This window comes from Moschus berezovskii, chromosome 6 (genome assembly GCF_049115385.1).
Source record: "Moschus berezovskii isolate FMDL1 chromosome 6, NW_MosBer_1.0, whole genome shotgun sequence".
Lineage (NCBI taxonomy): Eukaryota > Metazoa > Chordata > Mammalia > Artiodactyla > Moschidae > Moschus > Moschus berezovskii.
The window spans coordinates 45,106,067-45,129,585 of NC_142465.1; the positions used below are offsets into that span (position 1 = coordinate 45,106,067).

General features: G+C 37.6%; 1 protein-coding gene across 4 annotated transcripts in view; it reads right to left on the reverse strand.

The window, feature by feature from the left end:
• LRRK2 (leucine rich repeat kinase 2) overlaps nucleotides 1-23,519 on the reverse strand; it is a 210,334-nt gene that overhangs the window by 113,468 nt on the left and 73,347 nt on the right. For all 4 annotated transcript variants that reach the window (XM_088836974.1, XM_055396301.2, XM_055396300.2 and 1 more), the window contains 5 exons: nucleotides 18,831-19,089; nucleotides 13,698-13,886; nucleotides 5,550-5,668; nucleotides 4,560-4,629; nucleotides 3,638-3,855 (listed from right to left, as the gene is read on the reverse strand). In XM_088836974.1, the coding sequence (XP_088693100.1) occupies nucleotides 3,638-3,855; nucleotides 4,560-4,629; nucleotides 5,550-5,668; nucleotides 13,698-13,886; nucleotides 18,831-19,089 (855 nt within the window). The remainder of the gene's footprint in view (nucleotides 1-3,637; nucleotides 3,856-4,559; nucleotides 4,630-5,549; nucleotides 5,669-13,697; nucleotides 13,887-18,830; nucleotides 19,090-23,519) is intronic.

Sequence of the window (23,519 nt, forward strand, 5' to 3'; positions counted from 1 at the left end):
AGTCGGAGAAGGCAATGGCAAGCCACTCCAGTACTCTTGCCTAGAAAATCCCATGGATGGAGGAGCCTGGTAGGCTGCAGCCCATGGGGTCACTAAGGGTAGGACACAACTGAGCGACTTCATTTTCACTTTTCACTTTCACACATTGGAGAAGGAAATGGCAACCCACTCCAGTGTTCTTGCCTGGACAATCCCAGGGACGGGGAAGCCTGGTGGGCTTCCGTCTATGGGGTCACACAGAGTCGGACATGACTGAAGTGACTTAGCAGCAGCAGCAACCATAGAGTAGTCATGTAATAATACATGTTTTATTTTATAACCTCCTCTTTCAAATGAATTTTCCAGTTTGCTGTGATTCACACAGTCAACAGTTTTAGTGTAGCCAATGAAGCAGATGTTTTCCTGGAATTCTCTTGCATTTTCTATGATCCAGTGGATATTGGCAATTTGAACTCTGGTTCCTCTGCCTATTCTAAATCCAGTTTGTACATCTGTAAGTTCTTGGTTCATATACTGTTGAAGCCTAGCTTGGAAAATTTTGAGTATGAGCTTGCTAGCAAGTGCAATGAGTGTAATTGTGTGGTAGTTTGAACATTCTTTGGCATTGTCCTGCTTTGGGATTGGAATGAAAACACCTTTTCCAGTCCTGTGGCCACTGCTGAGTTTTCCAAATTTGACGGCATATTGAATGCAGCACTTTCACAGCATCATCTTTTAGAATTTGAAATAGCTCAGCTGGAATTCTATCACCTCCACTAGCTTTGTTTGTAGTGATTCTTCCGAAGGCCCATTTGACTTCACACTCCAGGATGTTTGGCTCTAGGTGAATGATCACACCATCATGCTTGTCCAGGTCATTAAGATCTTTTTTGTATAATTCTTCTGTGTCTTCCTGCCACCTCTTCTTAATATTTTCTGCTTCTGTTGGGTCCCTACCATTTCTGTCCTTTATTGAGCCCATCTTTGCATGATTGTTCCCTTGGTATCTATTTTTCTTGAAGAGATCTCTAGTCTTTCCCATTCTATTGTTTTCCTCTACTTCTCTGCATTATTCATTGAGGAAGGCTTTCTTATCTCTCCTTGCTATTCTTTGGAACTCTGCATTCAGATGGGTATATCTTTTGTTTTCTCCTTTGCCTTTTGCTTCTCTTCTTTTCTGTTATTTATAAGACCTCCTCAGACAACCCTTTGGCCTTCTTGCATTTCTTCTAGGGGATGGTTTTGACCACTGCCCCCTCCATCAATAGTTCTTCAGGCATTCTATCAGATCTAATCCCTTGAATCTGTCTGTCACTTCCACTGTATAATCATAAGGGATTTGATTTAGGTCATACCTGAACGGCCTAGTGGTTTTCCCTACTTTCTTCAATTTAAGTTTGAATTCTGCAATATGGAGTTCATGATCTGAGCCACAGTCAGCTCCAGGTCTTGTTTTTGCTGACTACAGAATCTTTGAATGTCCTAATGTATAATATAAATATTATGTATAATATATAAATGACATTTATAATTATTATGTAATGCCATGTTCTCTTCATGTTTTCTTTGTTTTAGCTAGGCTAAACTCTAGTTTTCCTTTACTTCAGTTCAGTTCAGTTGCTCAGTCATGTCCGACTCTTTGTGACGCCATGAATCGCAGCATGCCAGGCCTCCCAGTCCATCACCAATTCCAAGAGTTCACTCAAACTCATGTCCATCGAGTCGGTGATGCCATCCAGCCATCTCATTCTCTTTCGTCCCCTTCTCCTCCTGCCCCCAATCCCTCCCAGCATCAGAGTCTTTTCCAGTGAGTCAACTCTTCGCATGAGGTGGCCAAAGTATTGCAGTTTCAGCTTCAGCATCAGTCCTTCCAATGAACACCCAGGATTGATCTCCTTTAGGATGGACTGGCTGGATCTCCTTGCAGTCCAAGGGATTCTCAAGAGTCTTCTCCAACACCACAGTTCAAAAGCATCAATTCTTCGGCGATCAGCTTTCTTCACAGTCCAACTTTCACATCCATGCATGACCACTGGAAAAACCACAGACTTGACTAGATGGACCTTTGTTGGCAAAGTAATGTCTCTGCTTTTTAATATGCTATCTAGGTTCGTCATAACTTTCTTTCCAAGGAGTAAGCATCTTTTAATTTCATGGCTGCAATCACCCTTAGGGCAGAAAGTGAAGAGTAACTAAAAACCTATTGATGAAAGTGAAAGAGGAGAGTGAAAAAGTTGTCTTGAAGTTCAACATTCAGAAAACTAAGATCATGGCATCTGGTCGCATCACTTCATGGGAAACAGATGGGGAAACAGTGGAAACAGTGTCAGACTTTATTTTGGGGGGCTCCAAAATCACTCCGGATGCTGATTGCAGCCATGAAATTACTCTTTAGTAAATATTTATTGACAGTCAGCCAAGTGTCAGTCATTAGTTTCTTCACAAATTACTTCAGTAATTATCTATACAGCCTCTACTATACTTACTAGGCACTGAGGGTAGACATGAAAGGGTAGACATGAACACGCTGAAATAGTTTCTGTTCTCAAGGAGTTTATAACTTAGTGAGGACAATATACCTTGGATTCAAATTTATAGTGTGAGCATTGGAGGAAAAAGAGTGGGTGCCACGGAAATGTAAACCAGTTGGTATCCAAACTAGCCTGGAGATTGGATCTCAATGAGCCCCTGTAACTTGGAAGATTTAATCAGGTAAAAGGATAGAGAGGGGCCATATTTTAGACACTGTGGTGGGGGTAGGGATCACCTTTCTTTCTTCTCTCTCTTCAGATACATAAACTTTAAGGGAAAGATATCACTTCAATATATTTAAAAACCATACAATTCTGCTTTTAAAGTGTCAAAATTATGGTAAATTTTATAAGTTAGAAAAAGGGGAAATGCCCTTGCAACAAAATTAGTTTTTAAAAAACATATAATCCATTATCAAACTTTGAAGTTCAATCCAAGAATTCGTTTAATAATTTAAAAGTTAGTATTATGATCATTTTAATTTGTAAGCATATCTTCTTTGAATTCTAATCTATAGTACATAAAAATGAAGAACATAATAGTCAGAGAACTACCCTATCAGCAGATTACTTTAAAATTTAATTGCTATAAAATAGGAATCTTGAGCATAAAAATCAATTTTTAAGGTGCATATAATTTTAAAACTTGATTAATGCCTTGTGGATAGTTTAGTTGAGCCTCTTTGTTTTGCAGACAAGAAAATGAGGGCCTAGAGCAGTTGAAGCAATATGTTCTTACTGTCATACAGTTGGTAGCTGAAGAAAGTCAAGTCCATCAAACCAGATCTAATTTAATTTAAACAGTTTAAGTTGTCTTACTAGAATTAAATAATTGAAGGCATAATCAACATGCAACCTTGCCAGGCTTTAATACATACCATGAATCATCAGGACAGAACCTAGAATTCCTTTTTAATCAGATTTCCATTTCCACTGTCTGCCCCCAAAGATGCATCTGAAAGACCACATAAACTAAGATACTTGTGTGACAACCTGAACAATGGAGGAACTACTGTCCAAAGACACAAAAGTAGAACCTTCTTTTTAAAGATTTAAGCATACAACTTAGATACAAATGTAGATGCTCTTGAAATATCCTGAGAAATATAAAGATAAATTAAATTTACTTCACATAGTTGCTGTGGAAAACTTGTGAGTGCGTTCTGGTGAAGCTCCAGCTTTTCAAGATGCTCCAAATGACCACTTATACAGGAGTTCTGGCTCAGGGCATCAACATCTCTTAGTTCATTTGCTGAAAGGTCTAATGATGTAATATATTCTCTCTCAGAAGGCAGGGAAGAAATGCTCTCTGAATGCCTCATATGGGACTGGAATTTTGATGCTCCTTTTGTCAAAAACAAACAATGGAGATATAAGTAAGTAATTTAACTTTACTCCGTAAATGCTTATTGATCATCTACCAGTGTCAGCTTCTCTTCAAGGCACTGGAATAGAAAACCAAACTATGAACTTTTATCCCAGTGTCAGACATGAAAGTAAATAATAAATATTAAATCGGGTAGTTTAAGTAGCATAAAAAACAACAGATCTAGAGAAGAACAGTAAGAGTGGCACTGGTGGAGGGTTTTATTTATATTTTAGGAAAACAGCAGGAAGGATAAAAAGTGTCTGGCATAACACCATGAAAGCTTAAATTTTAAATTTATAGTTGTGTTCCCTAGTGGCTCAGTTGGTGAAGCATCTGCCTACAATGCAGGAGACCCAGGTTCAATCCCTGGGTTAGGAAGATTTCCTGCAGAAGGAAATGGCAATACCACTCTAGTATTCTTGCCTAGAAAATCCAATAGACAGAGGAGCCTGATAGGCTACAGTCCATGGGGTCGCAAAGCCAGACACGACTAAGCGACTTCACTTTCACTTTCATTTTTCTACAGAATGATTTCTATGGAATCACTAGGTAAATAAAATTTGAAGGTTACGTATGATGAAATTGGTACCAAGAAAATTTGAATAATCGGAGGAAATTTAACAAAGTGGTATATTCTGCTCAAAATATCTATTTATTCATGCTTACTTTCAACTACTTACTGAGTGAATCGTCTGATGAAAATATTTTTCTTTTTCTCTTTATTAAATCTTCATGATCAAAAATGGGTCCCTATTAAACAAATAAACATTTATAATAAAATTACCATCACTGTTTAGAGCAAAGAGAACATTTTCCTAACTGATTTCTTTAGGAGTCACTATAAGATTACTGGGCTTCCCTGGTGGCTCAGTTGGTAAAGAATCCTCCTGCAATGCAGGAGACCCTGGTTCAATCCCTGGGTCAGGAAAATCCCCTGGAAAATGAAATGGCAACCCACTCTAATATTCTTGCCTGGGAAATATCATGAACAGTGGAGCCAGGCGGGTTACAGTCCATAGGGTTGCAAGACTCGAACACAATTTAGCAACTAAGCGACTACCACTGTAAGGTTATTATTATTAATAGCTAAAGTATTCATGGAACCAAGCCACACCATAAGACAGAGACCTACTCTGTGCTCCACAGACATGATGCTCCACAAAGAAAAAAGAATATAACCATTTCAAAGTGTACAGAGCACATATATGCCCCAGATATGCTCAAAAGTCTACAAACATAAATTCAAAATAGCATATGCACGCATGTACGCACAGACACACACACACATGTGTGTGTACACATGTGTATGTGTGTATTATATATATATATTTATATATATATATATATACTGGCTTAGCTGGTAAAGAATCTACCTGCAATATGAGAGACCTCGGTTCAATACCTGGGTTGGGAAGATCCCCTGGAAAAGAGAAAGGCTACCCACTCCAGTATTCTGACCTAGAGAATTCCATGGACTGTATAGTCCATGGGATCGCAAAGAATCAGACACGACTGAGCAATTTTCACTTTCACTTTCATATACATAGAGAGAGAGCACTTTCACACATTAGGGAATTTCTGTATCTAGCTTTGACACACAATTTCAGTTATTAAAAGAATGTAAAACAAGATATATAATATTTAACTACAGTTTTTACAATATAACTTACCAATGAACTGGAATGTCTTTCCAAATTTGGTGAGCAACGCTGCAAGGCAGGATCTCGGTAAAATTCTCCTACGCTAATTGAATTTGATTTCTTTTTCACAAGAAATGAGCCTTCACTTCCTATTTTTAAACAATAACATAAAGGCAAGTAAAAAATGCTGACCTAATCATAAGATGCTAGCATCATAGTTCAATCACAAAACATTTTTAAGCACATTTTCATGAATGGAATTTACCCAATTCCTTTTGTAACATCTTTAAAGTAGAAAATATAAACTAGGCTGACTTTTCATTTTCAAATTCAACATTCTTTTCATCCACAACTATTTATTGAATGGTTGTCACAAGACTAGAAGCTGAGTAAATGCAGGATAAAGAGAAACAGGAAAAGTCATCCAGGCCTTAAGCGAGCTCACAGTATGGCAGGAAAAAGCCAAGTAAAAAAGAGGTAGTACAGTTACAAGTGCTAAAATTAATACATGGAAGCAGAGAAAGTTTATACATAAATCTGATCAGTGTTATTCTTTTCTGTTTCTCTGAATTTTTCTTAGAAATTTTTCAAACCTTGTGTTAAATATGGGAATCACACTCTAACATCCAGCAAGTTTAAGTACATTTTCATTTAATTACACATTGTGCAGTTTAATATATGAAATGACATTAAAATAAATACAATGAGTTTCAGTTCAGTTCAGTTCAGTTCAGTTGCTCAGTCATGTCCGACTCTCCGCGACCCCATGAATCACAGCACTCCAGGCCTCCCTGTCCATCACCAACTCCCAGAGTTCACTCAAACTCATGTCCACAGAGTCGGTGATGCCATCCAGCCATCTCATTCTCGGTCGTCCCCTTATTCTCCCGCCCCCAACCTTTCCCAGCATCAGAGTCTTTTCCAGTGAGTCAACTCGTCGCATGAGGTGGCCAAAGTATTGCAGTTTCAGCTTCAGCATCAGTCCCTCCAATGAACACCCAGGATCGATCTCCCTTAGAATGGACTGGTTGGATCTCCTTGCGGTACAAGGGACTCTCAAGAGTCTTCTCCAACATCACAGTTTAAAAGCATCAATTCTTCGGTGATCAGCTTTCTTCACAGTCCAACTCTCACATCCATACATGACCACGGGAAAAACCATAGCCTTGACTAGACGGACCTTGGTTGGCAAAGTAATGTCTCTGCTTTTTAATATATTATCAAGGTTGGTCATAACTTTCCTTCCAAGGAGTAAGCGTCTTTTAATTTCATGGCTGCAATCAGCATCTGCAGTGATTTTGGAGCCCAAAAAATAAAGTCTGACACTGTTTCCACTGTTTCCCCATCTATTTCTCATGAAGTGATGGGACCAGATGCCATGATCTTTGTTTTCTGAATGTTGAGCTTCAAGCCAACATTTTCACTCTCCTCTTTCACTTTCATCAAGAGGCTTTTGAGTTCCTCTTCACTTTCTGCCATAAGGGTAGTGTCATCTGCATATCTGAGATTATTGATAATTCTCCCAGCAATCTTGATTCCAGCTTGTGCTTCATCCAGCCCAGCGTTCCTCATGATGTACTCTGCATATAAGTTAAATAAGCAAGGTGACAATATACAGCCTTGACGTACTCCTTTTCCTATTTGGAACCAGTCTGTTGTTCCATGTCCAGTTCTGACTGTTGCTTCCTGACCTGCATACAGGTTTCTCAAGAGGCAGGTCAGGTGGTCTGGTATTCCCATCTCGTTCAGAATGTTCCACAGTTTATTGTGATCCACACAGTCAAAGGCTTTGGCATAGTCAATGAAGCAGAAATAGATGCTCTTCTGGAACTCTCTTGCTTTCTCCATGATCCAGCGGATGTTGGCAATTTGATCTCTGGTTCCTCTGCCTTTTCTAATACCTGCTTGAACATCTGGGAGTTCACGGTTCACATATTGCTGAAGCCTGGCTTGGAGAATGTTGAGCATGACTTTATTAGCGTGTGAGATGAGTGCAATTGTGCGGTAGTTTGAGCATTCTTTGGCATTGCCTTTCTTTGGGATTGGAATGAAGACTGACCTTTTCCAGTCCTGTGGCCACTGCTGAGTTTCCCAAATTTGCTGGCATATTGCGTGCAGCACTTTCACAGCATCATCTTTCAAGATTTGAAATAGCTCAACTGGAATTCCATCACCTCCACTAGCTTTGTTCATAGTGACGCTTTCTAAGACCCACTTGATTTCACATTTCAAGATGTCTGGCTCTAGGTCAGTGATCACGTTATCGTGACTATCTTGGTTGTGAAGATCTTTTTTGTACAGTTCTTCTGTGTATTCTTGCCACCTCTTCTTAATATCTTCTGCTTCTGTTAGGTCCATACCATTTCTGTCCTTTATCGAGCCCATCTTTGCATGAAACGTTCCCTTGGAATCTCTAAGTTTCTTGAAGAGATCTCTTGCTTTTCCCATTCTGTTGTTTTCCTCTATTTCTTTGCATTGATCACTGAGGAAGGCTTTCTTATCTCTCCTTGCTATTCTTTGGAACTCTGCATTCAGATGCTTATATCTTTCCTTTTCTCCTTTGCTTTTCGCTTCTCTTCTTTTCACAGCTATTTGTAAGGCCTCCTCAGACAGCCATTTTGCTTTTTTGCATTTCTTTTCCATGGGGATGGTCTTGGTCCCTGTCTCCTGTACAATGTCACGAACCTCCGTCCAGAGTTCATCAGGCACTCTATCTATCAGATCTAGTCCCTTAAATCTATTCCTCACTTCCACTGTATAATCATAAGGGATTTGATTTAGGTCATATCTGAATGGTCTAATGGTTTTCCCTACTTTCTTCAATTTAAGTCTGAATTTGGCAATAAGGACTTCATGATCTGAGCCACAGTCAGCTCCTGGTCTTGTTTTTGCTAACTGTATACAGATTCTCCATCTTTGGCTCCAAAGAATATAATCAGTCTGATTTCGGTGTTGACCATCTGCTGATGTACATGTGTAGAGTCTTCTCTTGTGTTTTGGAAGAGGGTGTTTGCTATGACCAGTGCGTTCTCTTGACAAAACTCTATTAGCCTTTGCCCTGCTTCATTCCATGCTCCAAGGCCAAATTTGCCTGTTACTCCAGGTGTTTCTTGACTTCCTACTTTTGCATTCCAGTCCCCTATAATGAAAAGGACATCTTTTTTGGGTGTTAGTTCTAAAAGGTCTTGTAGGTCTTCATAGAACCGTTCAACTTCAGCTTATTCAGTGTTACTGGTTGGGGCATAGGTCTGGATTACTGTAATATTGAATGGTTTGCCTTGGAAACGAACAGAAATCATTCTGTCGTTTTTAAGATTGCATCCAAGTACTGCGTTTCGGACTCTTTTGTTGACCAATGAGTTTAGTTGGCAGTATTGTTTTGAGAGAGAGGTGAGAATTGCTTTTAAAATTATGGACTTTCAAGAAAATAAGGATCAATGCTAATGCTGAAGCTGAAACTGCAATACTTTGGCCACCTCATGCGACGAGTTGACTCACTGGAAAAGACTCTGATGCTGGGAAAGGTTGGGGGCGGGAGAAGATGGGGACGACCGAGAATGAGATGGCTGGATGGCATCACCGACTCTGTGGACATGAGTTTGAGTGAGCTCCGGGGGTTGGTGATGGACAGGGAGGCCTGGCATTCTGTGATTCATGGGGTCGCGGAGAGTCGGACACGACTGAGCGACTGAACTGAACTGAACTGAATGTAGAGCCACTTTTGAAATCCATGCTATTTTAAATTCTATCACCCTTTATCTTTGAAGCACAAAATCTGTGTCAAAACAAATTGTAAAATTTACCTAAGCAACAATCAATTTGTTTTACAATTGCATTTCTGATATTATCCTTTATTTAAAAACACTTAAAGAGAATTCTCCTTTCAGCCCTGATGTATAACAAACACTGAACTTAACCTCCCCACAACAAATAACTAAAAAGTTGGGCAATTTTTAAAAAATAATTGGTTTCAGACATGGGCTTCCCAGTAGCTTAGTGGTAAAGAATCTGCCTGCCAAAGCAGGAGATGTGGGTTTGATCCCTGGGTTGGGAAGATCCCCTGGAAAAGGGAATGACAACCTACTCCAGTATTATTGCCTGGGAAATCCCACAGACAAAGGAGCCTGGTGGGCTACAGTCCACGGGGTCACAAAAGAACGAGACACAACTTAGCTACCAAACAACAGGCTAACTTAGAAGTGTTCTAGAATCAGTTGGATGCCTAAGGCTCCTTGACCAAACTTCCTTCGGGCTTCCCAGGTGGTGCCTGCCAATGCAGGAGATGCAAAAGACATGGGTTCAATCCCCTGGAGTAGGAAATGGCAACCCATTCCAGTATTCTTGTCTGGAAAATTCCACGGACAGAGGAGCCTGGTGGGCTACAATCCATGGGGTCACAGGGTCGGATACAACTGAGTGACTGACCTCCCACACACACACACACACACACACAGAGATATTGGGCTGCAGACAGAGTTCTTATTCTTCTTCTTCTAAGTCACTTCAGTCATGTCCAACTCTGTGTGACCCCAAAGACGGAAGCCCACCAGGCTCCCCCGTCCCTGGGATTCTCCAGGCAAGAACACTGGAGTGGGTTGCCATTTCCTTCTCCAATGCATGAAAGTGAAAAGTGAAAGTGAAGTCGCTCAGTCGTGTCCGACCCTTAGCGACCCCATGGACTGCAGCCCACCAGGCTACTCCATCCATGGGATTTTCTAGGCAAGAGTACTGGAGTGGCTTTCCATTGCAAACAGAGTAGGACTGTGTAATCCCTGAAAGAATGAAAACAAATTATGTGAACCTTTCAGGCTCCCTAGCTTCCTGCCTGTAGGCAACTTAAGAGCTATGGGCAGTGAAAAGGAATTTAAATAAAGCCTAGTGGCCTTCTTGAGATGAGGAAATGGAGATCAGTGTTCATGGAGACTAACTTAGATGGGAGTTGCAGAGCAGAGTTATGGACAGAAAGGAAAACAAATGAAGCAAAAACCTAATTCTTTGAAAAAGACCAATAAAATTGATAAATCTTAAGTGAAACTGAAGAAGGGAAAAAAAGAAAGACAAAAACTATCAATGTCAAGGATTAAAGATCAGATATTACTAACGATCATATAAATATTAACAGGATAAGAATTATTATAAATATCATTAAACAAACTGGTAACATATAAAGAGGACAGATTTCTTGGAAGTTTCAAATTATAAAAACTGAGAAAAGAAATACTAGAAAATTAAAATAACCATAAATTGATTACTTTTATAATTAAAAATATTCCCTCTCCGCACCAAAAATACATTCCTAAAATACAAGGCTTTACTAATGAATTCTACTAAACATTTAAGAGCAAGACCTCTCCTAAAAAAAGCCTTTCAGAAAACAGTGGAGTCAGGAGCAATTTTCAATTCAAGAAGCTAGCATTACTCTCAAGGAAACAAAACTATAGACCAATATCCTTCACAGACGTAATATCCTTAATGAAATTTTAGAAAATCATATAAAATAATATTTTGAAGAATAACACACCATAACCAAGTGAGATGTATCCCAGAAAAACAAGTTTGGTTTAACATGAGAAAATTATGGTAATAAACTAAATAACAGAATAAAGGGAGAAAATATGCCCATTGCAACAAATGCAGAAAAGCATTTTCCAACACCCATTAAGATAAAAAGTCTCAGCAACTAATTAGCAGAAATGAGCTTCCTCAACTTGATGAAGAGTATCTATTAAAAAAAAAAAAGATAACATCATACTTAATGATGAGACACTGAATGCTTTCACTCTAAGTTTGGAAACCAGGGAACAATGCCTACTCTTACCACTTCTATTCAACATAATACTAAAGATCCTAGCAGTGCAACAGGACATGGAAACATTTTAAAAGACAGATTAGAATGGAAGAAACAAGTCTTTTATAGCAAAAGGCATTATTGTGAACATAGAAAAAATCTATGGAGTCAACAAAAAACTGTTAGAAATCATGAGTTTTGCAAGCCCATAGAATACATTAATGTACAAATAAATCAACCACATTTCTATAAATCAGCTGTGAATGAATTATTGGAAATGAATTTAAAAACAATACTATTTACAATAGCATCAAAAAACATGCAATAAAAAACACTGGAGGGAGAAATTTAAATACAAATAAACAGAAATAAATACTACATTTATATCTCAGAAGACTCATTAAAACATCAGTTCTCTCATTTATTTATATATTTAATCTAAAGAAATTTTTATTGATGTTAATTCTGTATTATATAACAATAATATACTATTTATACATTAATTTTATATTAAATGTAGATTTAATTCTAATAAAAATCCCAGAATAAAATTAATTGATTCAAAATGTAATATATGGAAATGCAAACAAACTAGTATAATAAGAACAATTTTCAAAAAGAATACCACCAGAGAACTTATACTACCAGATTTTAAGACCAGGTATTAAGCTAAAGTAGTCAAGAGAATGTGGCTTTGGATAATGATCTAAATCAATTGCACAGAATAAAGAATGCATAAATAGAACAACATCTATATGGTCAACTAAATTAAACAAACACGCCATTAACTCAACAATGAAATAAACTATATTCAACAAATTATGTTAAAACAACTGAATATCTATGTGGAAAAAAGTAAATGTCAATTCTTCTCTAATACTATATACCAAAATTAACTTAAAATGGATTATAGACCTAAAGGTAAAAGCTAAGATTTTCATACTTCTATAAGAAAACACAGGAGAAAATATTCACAAATTTGAGATAGGAAAAGATTTCTTAAATGATATAAAAACAACACAAATCAAAAAAGAAAAAACTGAAACACTGCAGTTTTTAAAAGTTAACAATTCTGCTCTTTGAAAAATATCAATAAATAAAAAAGACAAGCTATAACTGATAGAAAATATTTATAGTTCATATATCTGTCAAAGGAATTCTACTAAGTATATATAAAGAACTCTTATAATAACATAATAAGACAATAATACAACTAAAAATTAACAATGATCTGAACAGACACTTTGCAAAGAAAATATATGAATGGTCAATAAGAACATGAAAATAATCTCAATATCAGTAGTTTTCAGGGAAATGAAACTTGAGCCCAAATGTGCTAATACTACACCCTCAGTAGAACTAAAATTAAACTGACATACAATATGTGATGAACATTTAGAGAAGCTAGAATTATTTCGTATATTGCTGATGGGAGTATAATATGGTATAACCACTTTAGAAAACAGCCAGAGATAAGCAGATATCCTATTTATATGAAAGTTGAGAAAACACTAATCTAGTATACTGTGACAGAAAGCAGACCAGTGGTAGGGAGCCGGTTTTTATGAAGAGGCGTGTAAAAAGACTTTTTTGGATGACAGAAATGTTGCATAACAGTGGTGATGATTACATGGATCTATAAATGAAAACATACACTTAAAATGTGCATATTTTACTTTATGCTAATTATGTCTCAATAAAGTTGGTTTCTAAAAATACTTGAACTTGAAACATGAAATTTTTGGAATAATCCTTACTTATCGCCTTCTCAAATATGTTTATTCTATCACCCAAAGTTTTCAATCATACTAATCATACTATTTTTAAAAAATCACCTCATCTCATTTTTACCAAACTACATTATGTTAAATGTCAGCATTAATCACTGTCATTAATATCTTGTCACGTCAATATTTATTTCATGAGTTATTAAAATATTATTTTTAATTCTAATAAACCTAAAAATATTTATAATATACTTCCCATTTGCAAGCACTCTCTCAGACACTTCACATACATTTTTCCAAATTCCTATAAATAATCCTGGAAGGTTAGCAACACGACCTTTAATAAGGGTAACAGGTTTACACAAACCAAAAAAGGTTCTAGGCAGTGATGGAATATGAAAAACAATTCAAGTCTGAGTCAGTGTTTTCACTGCAATAGCCACCATTCACTGATTTGGGGGAGTACAATAACACTTAAAAATGTACAGATATAATGGTTAAGTAACAGTAAGCATTAACTAATGAATACAGTTTTTCTCAAGTTTTTCCAAATGAAATAAATCAGGTTTTTGACTCAATTTCCATTGTTCCATGCCAGAGTGTGTGTGTGTGTATATATATATATATTAAAGCACAAAGGGAGCAATTTTTTTAAATAGTCACCTTCACTATCCAGGTCATCACTTTGACTAAACACACTGTCAATGTAAGACTCAGGAATGAAGGTCCACTCATCAAATTTATCAACAATTTCTTCAGAAAAATTTCCATTGCTGCCTGAGCCAGCTCCTTCCTCCACAGAACTTTTCATCTGATATCTGAGCACCATCCTTGCCAGGGTGGATCCTATATCTAAAAATAAAGATATATCAACTTCTTAGAAATCAGTAATTACACAAATATAAACATATCAAAGTTACTTATATAGTTTCATACTGGTAAGTGAAATTTTTATTCTTACTTTCAAGTCACTTAACAATCATTCTATAAAGTAGCAGGTAATAAACTTAAATTTTTTTAAAGTCATAAAAATTTACACAAAGTTTTCATGTAGGTGACAAAACTGAACCATTATAAAACTAACTTGACTCATGAAGGGGCCTGGACTTGGAAGCCTGACAGTCCTGTGTTCAAGCTGCTTGCAAGTTGTACAAGCTGCCTGAGTGTCAGAGTCCTAATCGGGAAGTGAAAACATCAGTACACACAGCACAGGATTGCAGAAAAAATTAAAGAAAATCATGCACATAAAGTTTTTAGAATAATACTTAGGACACAGAAGATAATAAATGATATTCTTATTTTTATAAACTATTTGAAAAGTGATTCATTCTACTAAGAAATTTGATAAAATTTCAAAATTAACTTGCTATTTTACTGAATTCTATATTAAGTGTTATAATGAACAAATAAGTTGACATAGTTCTCATTGTCCTAAATATATCCTGGAAATTTTCTTCAAATATTACTCTTATAGCTCACATTACAACATGTGTACATAATTCAGTCAAGTACTACCTGGAAAATACTTTAAAGCTTTGAATTCAAAATTTTTTTTACTCAGACCAGCTGTCAAAAAAATTAAGGCTATGCCCTGCAATATTAGGAAAGATTTGTCAGTACTTGTAAAAAATTTCATACAGACCCAAAAGAATACAATGAATATAAACCTCCCCTCATATCTTCAAAGGGTCCTCAATTCCTTTCCATCAGAAAACAAAGATTAAAGTTAAGCAGGTTGTTGGCATGAGACTGACTAAAGACAAAACATGGAATCTAATCATCTCTCATTAGTTCCAAGGTCCCCAAAGGCAATCAGAGAATCCATTTCTGGATTTTTTTTTCCGGACATACTATTCTCATATTCAAAATTTATGGCTACCATATCCCAACTGTGTTTTCACCAATACTATTAATAAAAGAAACACTGTTCTCTGCTTTTTTTTCCCCTTAAAAATACATTCTATCTCTGGACATTTGGATTTGCAAGGTGCTTTTCTCTCAGTGATTGCAAAGCATTATAGTGTATGAATATATCAATTTATTATTAATTTGAATAGTTTCTTTGGGAAATATTTAGATTTTTCCCCTAATTTTTTGTCATTATGAACAATATTTAATGTGCATCCTTGAACCTAATTTTTTGTACATATTAAGAATGCTGTATCATGGATTCTTATCACTACATTATTTGATCAAAAAACTACATTTGTTGTTGTTCAGTCACTCAGTCGTGTCCCTCTTTTTGCAACTCCATGGACTGCAGCAGGCCAGGCTTCCCTGTCCTTCACGATTTCCCGGACCTTGCTCAAATTCCTGTCCATTGAGTCGGTAATGCCATTCAACCATCTCGTCCTCTGTCATCCCCTTCTCCTGCCCAGTCTTTCACAGCAACAGGGGCTTTTCTAATGAGTCACATTTTCGCTCCATGTGGGCAAAATATTGGAGCTTCATAATCAGTCCTTCCAATGAATATTCAAGACTGATTTCCTTTAGGATTGACTCGTTTGATCTCCTTGCACTCCAGAGTCTTCTCCAACAACACAGTTCAAGAGCATCGATTCTTTCACACTTAGCCTTCTTTATGATCCAAATCTCATATCCATACATGACTTGGAAAAACCATAGCTTTGACTAACAGACTTCTGTTGGAAAGTAATGTCTCTGCTTTTTATTTAATATTCTGTCTAGCTTTATCACAGACTTTCTTCCAAGGAGCAAGCGTCTTTTAATTTCATGGCTGCAGTCACCATCTGCAGTGATCTTGGAGCCCAAGAAAATAAAGTCTGTCACTATTTCCACTGTTTTACCATTTTTTGCCATCAAGTGATGGAACTGGATACCATGATCTTTGTATTCTGAATGCTGAGTTCTAAACCAGCTTTCTCACTCTCCTCTTTCACCTTCATCAAGAGACTCTTTAGTTTCTCTTTGCTTTCTGCCATAAAGGTGGTGTCATCTCCATATCTGAGGGTATGGATGTTTCTTCTGGCAATCTTGATTCCAGCATGTGCTTCAACAAGCCTGGAATTTCACATGATGTACTCTGCATATAAGTTAAATAAGCAGGGTGACAATATACAGCTTTGACATACTCCTTTCCCAATTTGGAACCAGTCCATTGTCCCATTTCCAATTCTAACTGTTGCTTCTTCACCTGAACACAGATTTCCAGGAGGCAGGTAAGGCCCACTTGACTTCGCACTCCAAGATGTCTGGCTCTAGGTGAGTGATCACACCATTGTGTTATCTGGGCCATTAAGATCTTTTTTTTTCTAGTTCTTCTGTGTATTCTTGCCAGGTCTTCTTAATATCTTCTGCTTCTGTAGGTCAATGCCATTTCTGTCATTTATTGTGCCCATCTTTGCATGAAATGTTCCCTTGGTACCTCTAAGTTTCTTGAAGAGATCTCTAGTCTTTCCCATTCTATTGTTTTCCTCTACTTCTTTGCATTGATCAGGGAGGAAGGCTTTTTTATTTCTTGCTAGTCTTTGGAAATCTGCATTCACATGGATATATCTTTCCTTGTCTCCTTTGCCTTTCACTTCTCTTCTTTTCACAGTTATTTGTAAGGCCTCCTCAGACAACCATTGTTGTATTTCTTTTTCTTGAGGATAGTTTTGATCACTATCACCTGTACAATGTTATGAATCTGTGCATACTTCTTCAGGCACTCTGTCTATCAGATCTTATCCCTTGAATCTGTTTGCCACTTCCACTGTATAACTGTAAGGTGTTTGACCTAGGTCATATCTGAATGGCCTAGCGGTTTCCCCTCTTTCTTCAATTTAGGTTCGAGTTTGGCAATAAGGAGTTCAAGATCTGAGCCACAGTCAGTTCCCAGTCTTGTTTTTCCTGATTATATAGAGCTTCTCCACCTTTGGCTGCAAAGAGTGTTATCAGTCGGATTTCAGTATTGACCATCTGGTGATGTCCATGTGTAGAGTCATCTCTTGTGCTGTTGGAAGAGGAATCTGCTATGACCCGTATGTTCTCTTGGCAAGCCTCTGATAGCCTTTCCCCAGCTTCATTTTGTACTACAACGCTAAACTTGCCTGTTTCTCCAGGTATCTCTTGACTTCCTACTTTTGCATTCCATTCCCCTGTGATGAAAAGGACATCTTTTTTTGGTGTTAGTTCTAGAAAGTCTTGTAGGTTTTCATAGAACCATTCAACTTTAGCTTCTTCTGCATTGGTGTTCAGGGCACAGACTTGGATTACTGTGATACTGAATGGTTTGCCGTGATTATTGTGCTATTGAATGGTTTGGACAGCAAGGGGATCCAACCAGTCCATCCTAAAGGAAATCAGTCCTGAATGTTCATTGGAGAACTGATGCTGAAGCTGAAGCTCCAATACTTTGGCCACCTGATGCCTAAAACTGACTCGCTGGAAAGGACCCTGATTTGGGGAAAGATTGAAGGTGGGAGGAAAAGGGAACAACAGAGGATGAGATGGTTGATGGCATCACTGACACAATGGATATGAGTTTGAGTAAACTCCAGGAGTTGGTGATGGACAGGGAGGCCTGGCGTGCTACAGTCCACGGGCTTGCAAAGGGTGAGACACTACTGAGCAACTGGACCGAAACTGAATGGTTTGCCTTGGAAATGAACAGAGATCATTCTGCCATTTTTGAAATTGCACCCAAGTATTGAATTTTGGACTTTCATTGACTTCGAGGGCTACTCTGTTTCTTCTAGGGATTCTTTCCCACAGTAATAGGTATAATGGTTATCTGAATTAAATTCAGCCATTCCGGTCCATTTTAGTTCACTGATTCCTAAAAGGTCAATTTTTTTTAATTACATGTACTTTATTAAAGTACATGGATATATATTTAAAATATTAATGTTGTTGTTCAGTCACTAGGTCATGTCAGACTTTTTGTGACCCCTTGAGTTGTAGCACACCACACTTCCCTGTCCTTCACTATGCCCTATAGTTTGGTCAAACTCATGTCCATTAACTCTGTGATGCCATCCCTTCCATCCATGGAATTCTCCAGGCAAGAATACTGGAGTAGATAACCATTTTTTTCTCCAGGGACTCAATTCAGGACTCAAACTTGGTCTTCTGCATTGCAGGTGGATTCTTTACCATCTGAGCCACCAGGGAAGCCCCATAACACTAACGGATATTGCCAAATTTCCCTTACAAAAGGACAATTTGAATTTATATCAATAATGTGTGACATGCCTGTTTCCACTTATGCTTATCAACAGAATTTATAACCAAATTTTTCTATTTGAAATGCACTAGTATAGATGCTAATGGTAACTAACATACTTACTACATATAAGACCTATATTAACTAGAAAACACATCCTTAAGTGAAATGCAAAGGATACTAACTTGAAAACGCAAAGTACATATGTATATTTCTACACATATATTTTAATTCATATGTAAGTGTATAGCAAGTCCAGGGAAAAAAATAATCTACATTGATTACCTATAGGGTAAAACTGTTATTTAATTCCTTAGTGCTATTTAAGTTTTTCTATTTTTAAAGGCACATACATTATTTTATAATAAAAACTAAAATACTTAACAAAGAAAAGTAACCTCACAGAAAGATCTTGGTTATGATTTATCTTTATAAAATATGGATTTGCTGGGTCATAACGAACTTAATGTCAATTTCAAGCATTTCATGATCAAAAAAAAAAAAAATCCAAGCCTTTACAATATTTTTTACTTCAGTTGAACCAAATGGAATGAAAACTAAAAGATTAGTGATTTTTAAAAATACTACTAAAATTAAGTCTTCTACAAAAGTTGCTTGGAAATCCTTACTTGTCTCTTTTCTTAAATAAGATGTCTTATCTGGAAATAAAGGACCAAGCCAGGAAGGTTCAATTTTTCCCATACAAAATCCTCCAAGGCAGATGCTATTATTGGCCAGATCCAGGGCAAGCCGCCTCAAGAGTAAGCTGATTATCTGGCTGTTGCCTTTCCCAATGCTGATTGTCAGAGCTTTCCGAACATCCTGCTCACGAGATCCACTATTCAGTAACAATTCTACCAGTTTGGGACTGCTTGCTTTCTCACATACCTATTAAAGAAAAAGAGAAGGTAAGCATATATATTTTATTTTAATCATTTTTCCTTTATAATACTGGTAATCAAACCTGGTGTGACTTTCCTCTACATCTTTAAATTTTCAGTTCTGTTGCTTAGCTGTGTCTGACTCTTTGCAACCCCACTGACGCCAGGCTTCCCTGTCCGTCACCAATTCCCGGACCTTGCTCAAACTCATGGACATTGAGTTGGTGTTGCCATCCAACCATCTCATTCTCTGTCACCCCCTTCTCCACTGTCTACAATTTTTCCCAGCATCAGGGTCTTTTCCAATGAATCAGTTCTTCACTCACGTAGCCAGAGTATTGGAGCTTCAGCATCAGTCCTTCCAATGAATATTAGGACTGATTTCCTTTAGGATTGACTAGTTTGATCTCTGTGCTGTCCAAGGGGCTCTCAAGAATCTTCTCCAACACCACAGATCAAAAGCAGCAATTCTTCAGCGCTCAGCTTTCTTTATGGTCCAACTCTCACATCCATACATGACTACTGGAAAAGACCACAGCTTTGACTATATGGACCTTCGTCGGTAAAGCAATGTCTCTGCTTTTCAATATGCTGTCTAGGTTGGTCATTCATGGCTGCAATCACCATCCGCGGTAATCTTGGAGCCCAAGAAAAGAAAGTCTGTCACTGTTTCCATTGTTTCCCCATCTATTTGCCATGAAGTGATGAGACTGGATGCCATGATCTTAGTTTTTTGAAAGTTGACTTTTAAGTCAGCTTTTTCACTCTCCTCTTTCATTTTCATCAAGAGGCTCTTTAGTTCCTCTTCGATTTCTGGTCTTTAAATTTAGAATGGAACAAAATAAGGCAAAACTCATTCTTGAAGTAAATTAGGAAAATAAAGTAAGATTGAAAGTGAAAGATTTAGAACCATAAATATCAGAGCAGCATAAATTAAATCTGCCATGTGAGAGCCAGTTACCATGAAAAAACAACACGATATGAAGTAGAACTCATAGGCATGAAGTCAAAATACCTGAGGTTCCATCAATTTACACATTTCTCACACTTTCTGGACTCATTTGGTTATTGGACGATATCTGGGAAACTGATACCTTAACATAACAAATGCTACTTCATTTACTTGGCAAATGCCTTGCCTTCATTTGTGACATAGAATAACTAAGTGTGCATGTAAATATTATTAAATTCACCAATGTCACATGCAAAGAACAGTCATCATTCACTGGATTTCCAGGACAGGAATTTGAATTTCTACAAAGATATATGTTGTCTCTCAGTTTTCTACCTTACCCTGAAAGTTATATTTTCAGAGCATGTCCTCAAGGTGGATTAACATGGTAACTGCTACAAAAACTAGAGTGACCATAGTAAGCAGAGAGAAGCCTTAGCAACCTACAGAATAGCACACTGGCCCAACCCCAGCAAAAGCTTCTGAAAGGCAATGGAATCTGATGTTATCAACTACAAGAATAAAATCATAAATAATAAAATTATGATATCAGGTACTGTGTAAACACATGATCTCCAATTATTTTTTAAAAACCCTATGCCATAAAAAGTATTACTCCCATTTTATAGATGAATATTTAGGAAAAATATGTGATTTGTCCAAAATCTTAGAGCTACTTAATGAGACACTTGGATTTGAAATCACATCTGCAGATTCCAAAGCTTGTAATCCTTTCACAACCCAATATTAATGATTTAAAAAATAAATATATATCTATTTAGGTTTTCTGCCTATTTTTTAACTGAGTGGCTTGTTTTGATGATATTAAGCTTCATGAGTTGTTTTTGTAAATTTTAGAAAAATGGGCAGAAGACCTACTTAGACATTTCTCCAATGAAAACATACAGTCAAGAGACACATGAAAAGATGCTCAGTATGTTAAACTAATAGAGAAATGCAAAGCAAAACTACAATGAGGTATCACCTCACAACAGTCAGAATGGCTATCATCAAAAAATCCACAGAAGATGACTTCCCTGGTGGTTAAGGGGTTCAGTGGTTAGGAATACACCTGCCAAGGCAGGGGATGCGGGTTTGATCCCTGGTCCAGAAGATTCCACATGCCTTGGGCAACTAAGCCCATGCACCCCAACTACTAAAGCCTACATGCCCTAGAGCTCATGCTCTGCAACAAAAGAAGCCACCACTACAATAAGTCCACACACCACAACTAGAGAGTAGCCCCCACTTGCTGCAACTAGAGAAAGTCCATGTGCAGCAACAAAGGCATCCATAAATAAATATATATATATATATATATATACATATATCTTTTAATCCACAAACAATAAATGCTGGAGAGAATATGGTGAGAAGGGAACCCTCTTACACTGTTGGTGGGAATGTAAATTGGTGCAGATAATGTGTAAAATAGTATAGATGTTCCTTAAAAAACTAACATGGAGCTACCATATGATCCCGCAATCCCACCCCTAGGCATAAACCCAGAGAAAAACATGGCCCAAAAGGATATATGCACCCCAAAGTTCATTGCAGCACTGTTAACAGTAGTCAAGACGTGGAAGCAACATAAATGTCAATCAACAGAGAAGTGGATAAAGAAGCTGTGGTACATCTATACGTTGGAATATTGCTCAGCCATTAAAAAGAACAAAATAATGCCATTTGCAGTAACATGAATGGACCTAGAGACTGTCACAGAGAGTGAAGGAAGTTGGACAGAGAAAGAGAAATATTGTATGATATCATTATATGCAGAATCCCCAAAGAATAACACAAATGAACTTATTTACAACACAGAAACAGATTCATAGACTTAGAGAATAAATTTGCAGTTACCTGGGGAGGAGGGATAATTAGGGAGTTTGGTATTGACTGGACATATTGCTATAGTACTTAAATAACCAAAAAGAATCTACCACATTTAAAAAAAAAAAATGGAGAAGGAACGTGAGAATGATACAGACAAGATGAGATTAGACATGTATTGATAATTCTTGAAGATAACTGATGGATTTGTATGGATTTATTACACTACTCCTTCCACTTTGGTGTATGTTTAAAATTTTCCATAATAAAGAAAGTTTAAAAAAATAAAAATTATTTTAAAAAGAAGTGATTTTTTTTTTAAGGAAGGAGCAGAGATTAATCAGAGGTGATGGTTTCTGTGGGCCAAAATCTGTCTCTTCCCACCCCTCCAACCACCAGAGGAGCCAGTGGTGGGACCCAGAGACTGGCACCATCCAATGTGGTTTATTGTGTGCCTAGTCGCTCAGTTGTGTCTGACTCTTTGTGACCCATAGACTGTAGCCCCCAAGGCTTCCCTGTCCATGGGAATTCTCCAGCAAGAATACTGGAGTGGATTGCCATGACCTTCTCCAGGTGATCTTCCCAAACCAGGGATCGAACCCAGGTCTCCCACTGCAGGCAGATTCTTTACAGTCTGAGCCACCAAGGAAGTCCAATGTGGTCTATTAAGCACTTGAAATTTGCTGTGTCAAATGAGCTGTAAGAGTAAAAATACTTCTGGTCTTGTAAAATACAAAATATCTCATTAATAATCCTTATACTGATCACCTGTCGAATATTTTGGATATATCACAAACTTATTTAATAATATTTTGAAAATATTGATTAAATGAAATATATCATTAAAAGTCTAAATAAATAAAAGGAAAGATCTTAATATTCAGGGTACCGGGTCAGGGGGAAAAGTTAGTTGAGGGAAATTCCTGAATTCTTCAGAATTAACGTGTGTCCAAACACATTTGGGGGCTCCAAAATCACTGCAGATGGTGACTGCAGCCATGAAATTTAAAAATGCTTGCTTCTTGGAGGAAAAGCTATGACCAACCTAGACAGCATATTAAAAAGCAGTGACATTACTTTACCAACAAAGATCCATCTAGTCAAAGCTGTGGCTTTTCCAGCAGTCATGAATGGATATGAGAGTTGGACTATGAAGAAAGCTGCTGCTGCTGCTAAGTCACGTCAGTCGTGTCCAACTCTGTGCGACCCCATAGATGGCAGCCCACCAGGCTCCCCCGTCCCTGGGATTCTCCAGGCAAGAACACTGGAGTGGGTTGCCATTTCCTTCCCCAATGTGTGAAAGTGAAAAGTGAAAGTGAAGTCGCTCAGTCGTGTCCGACCCTTAGCGACCCCATGGACTGCAGCCTACCAGGCTCCTCCATCCATGGGATTTTTCTAGGCAAGAGTACTGGAGTGGCTTGCCATTGCCTTCTCCAGAAGAAAGCTGAGCACCAAAGAATTGTTGCTTTTGAACTGTGGTGTTGGAGAAGACTCTTGAAAGTCCTGTGAACTGCAGGGAGATCCAACGGGTCAATCCTAAAGGAAATCAGTCCTGAATACTCACTGGAAGGACTGATGCTGAAGCTGAAACTCTAAAACTTTGGCCACCTGATGCAAAGAACCTACTCACTTGAAAAGACCCTGATGCTGGGAAA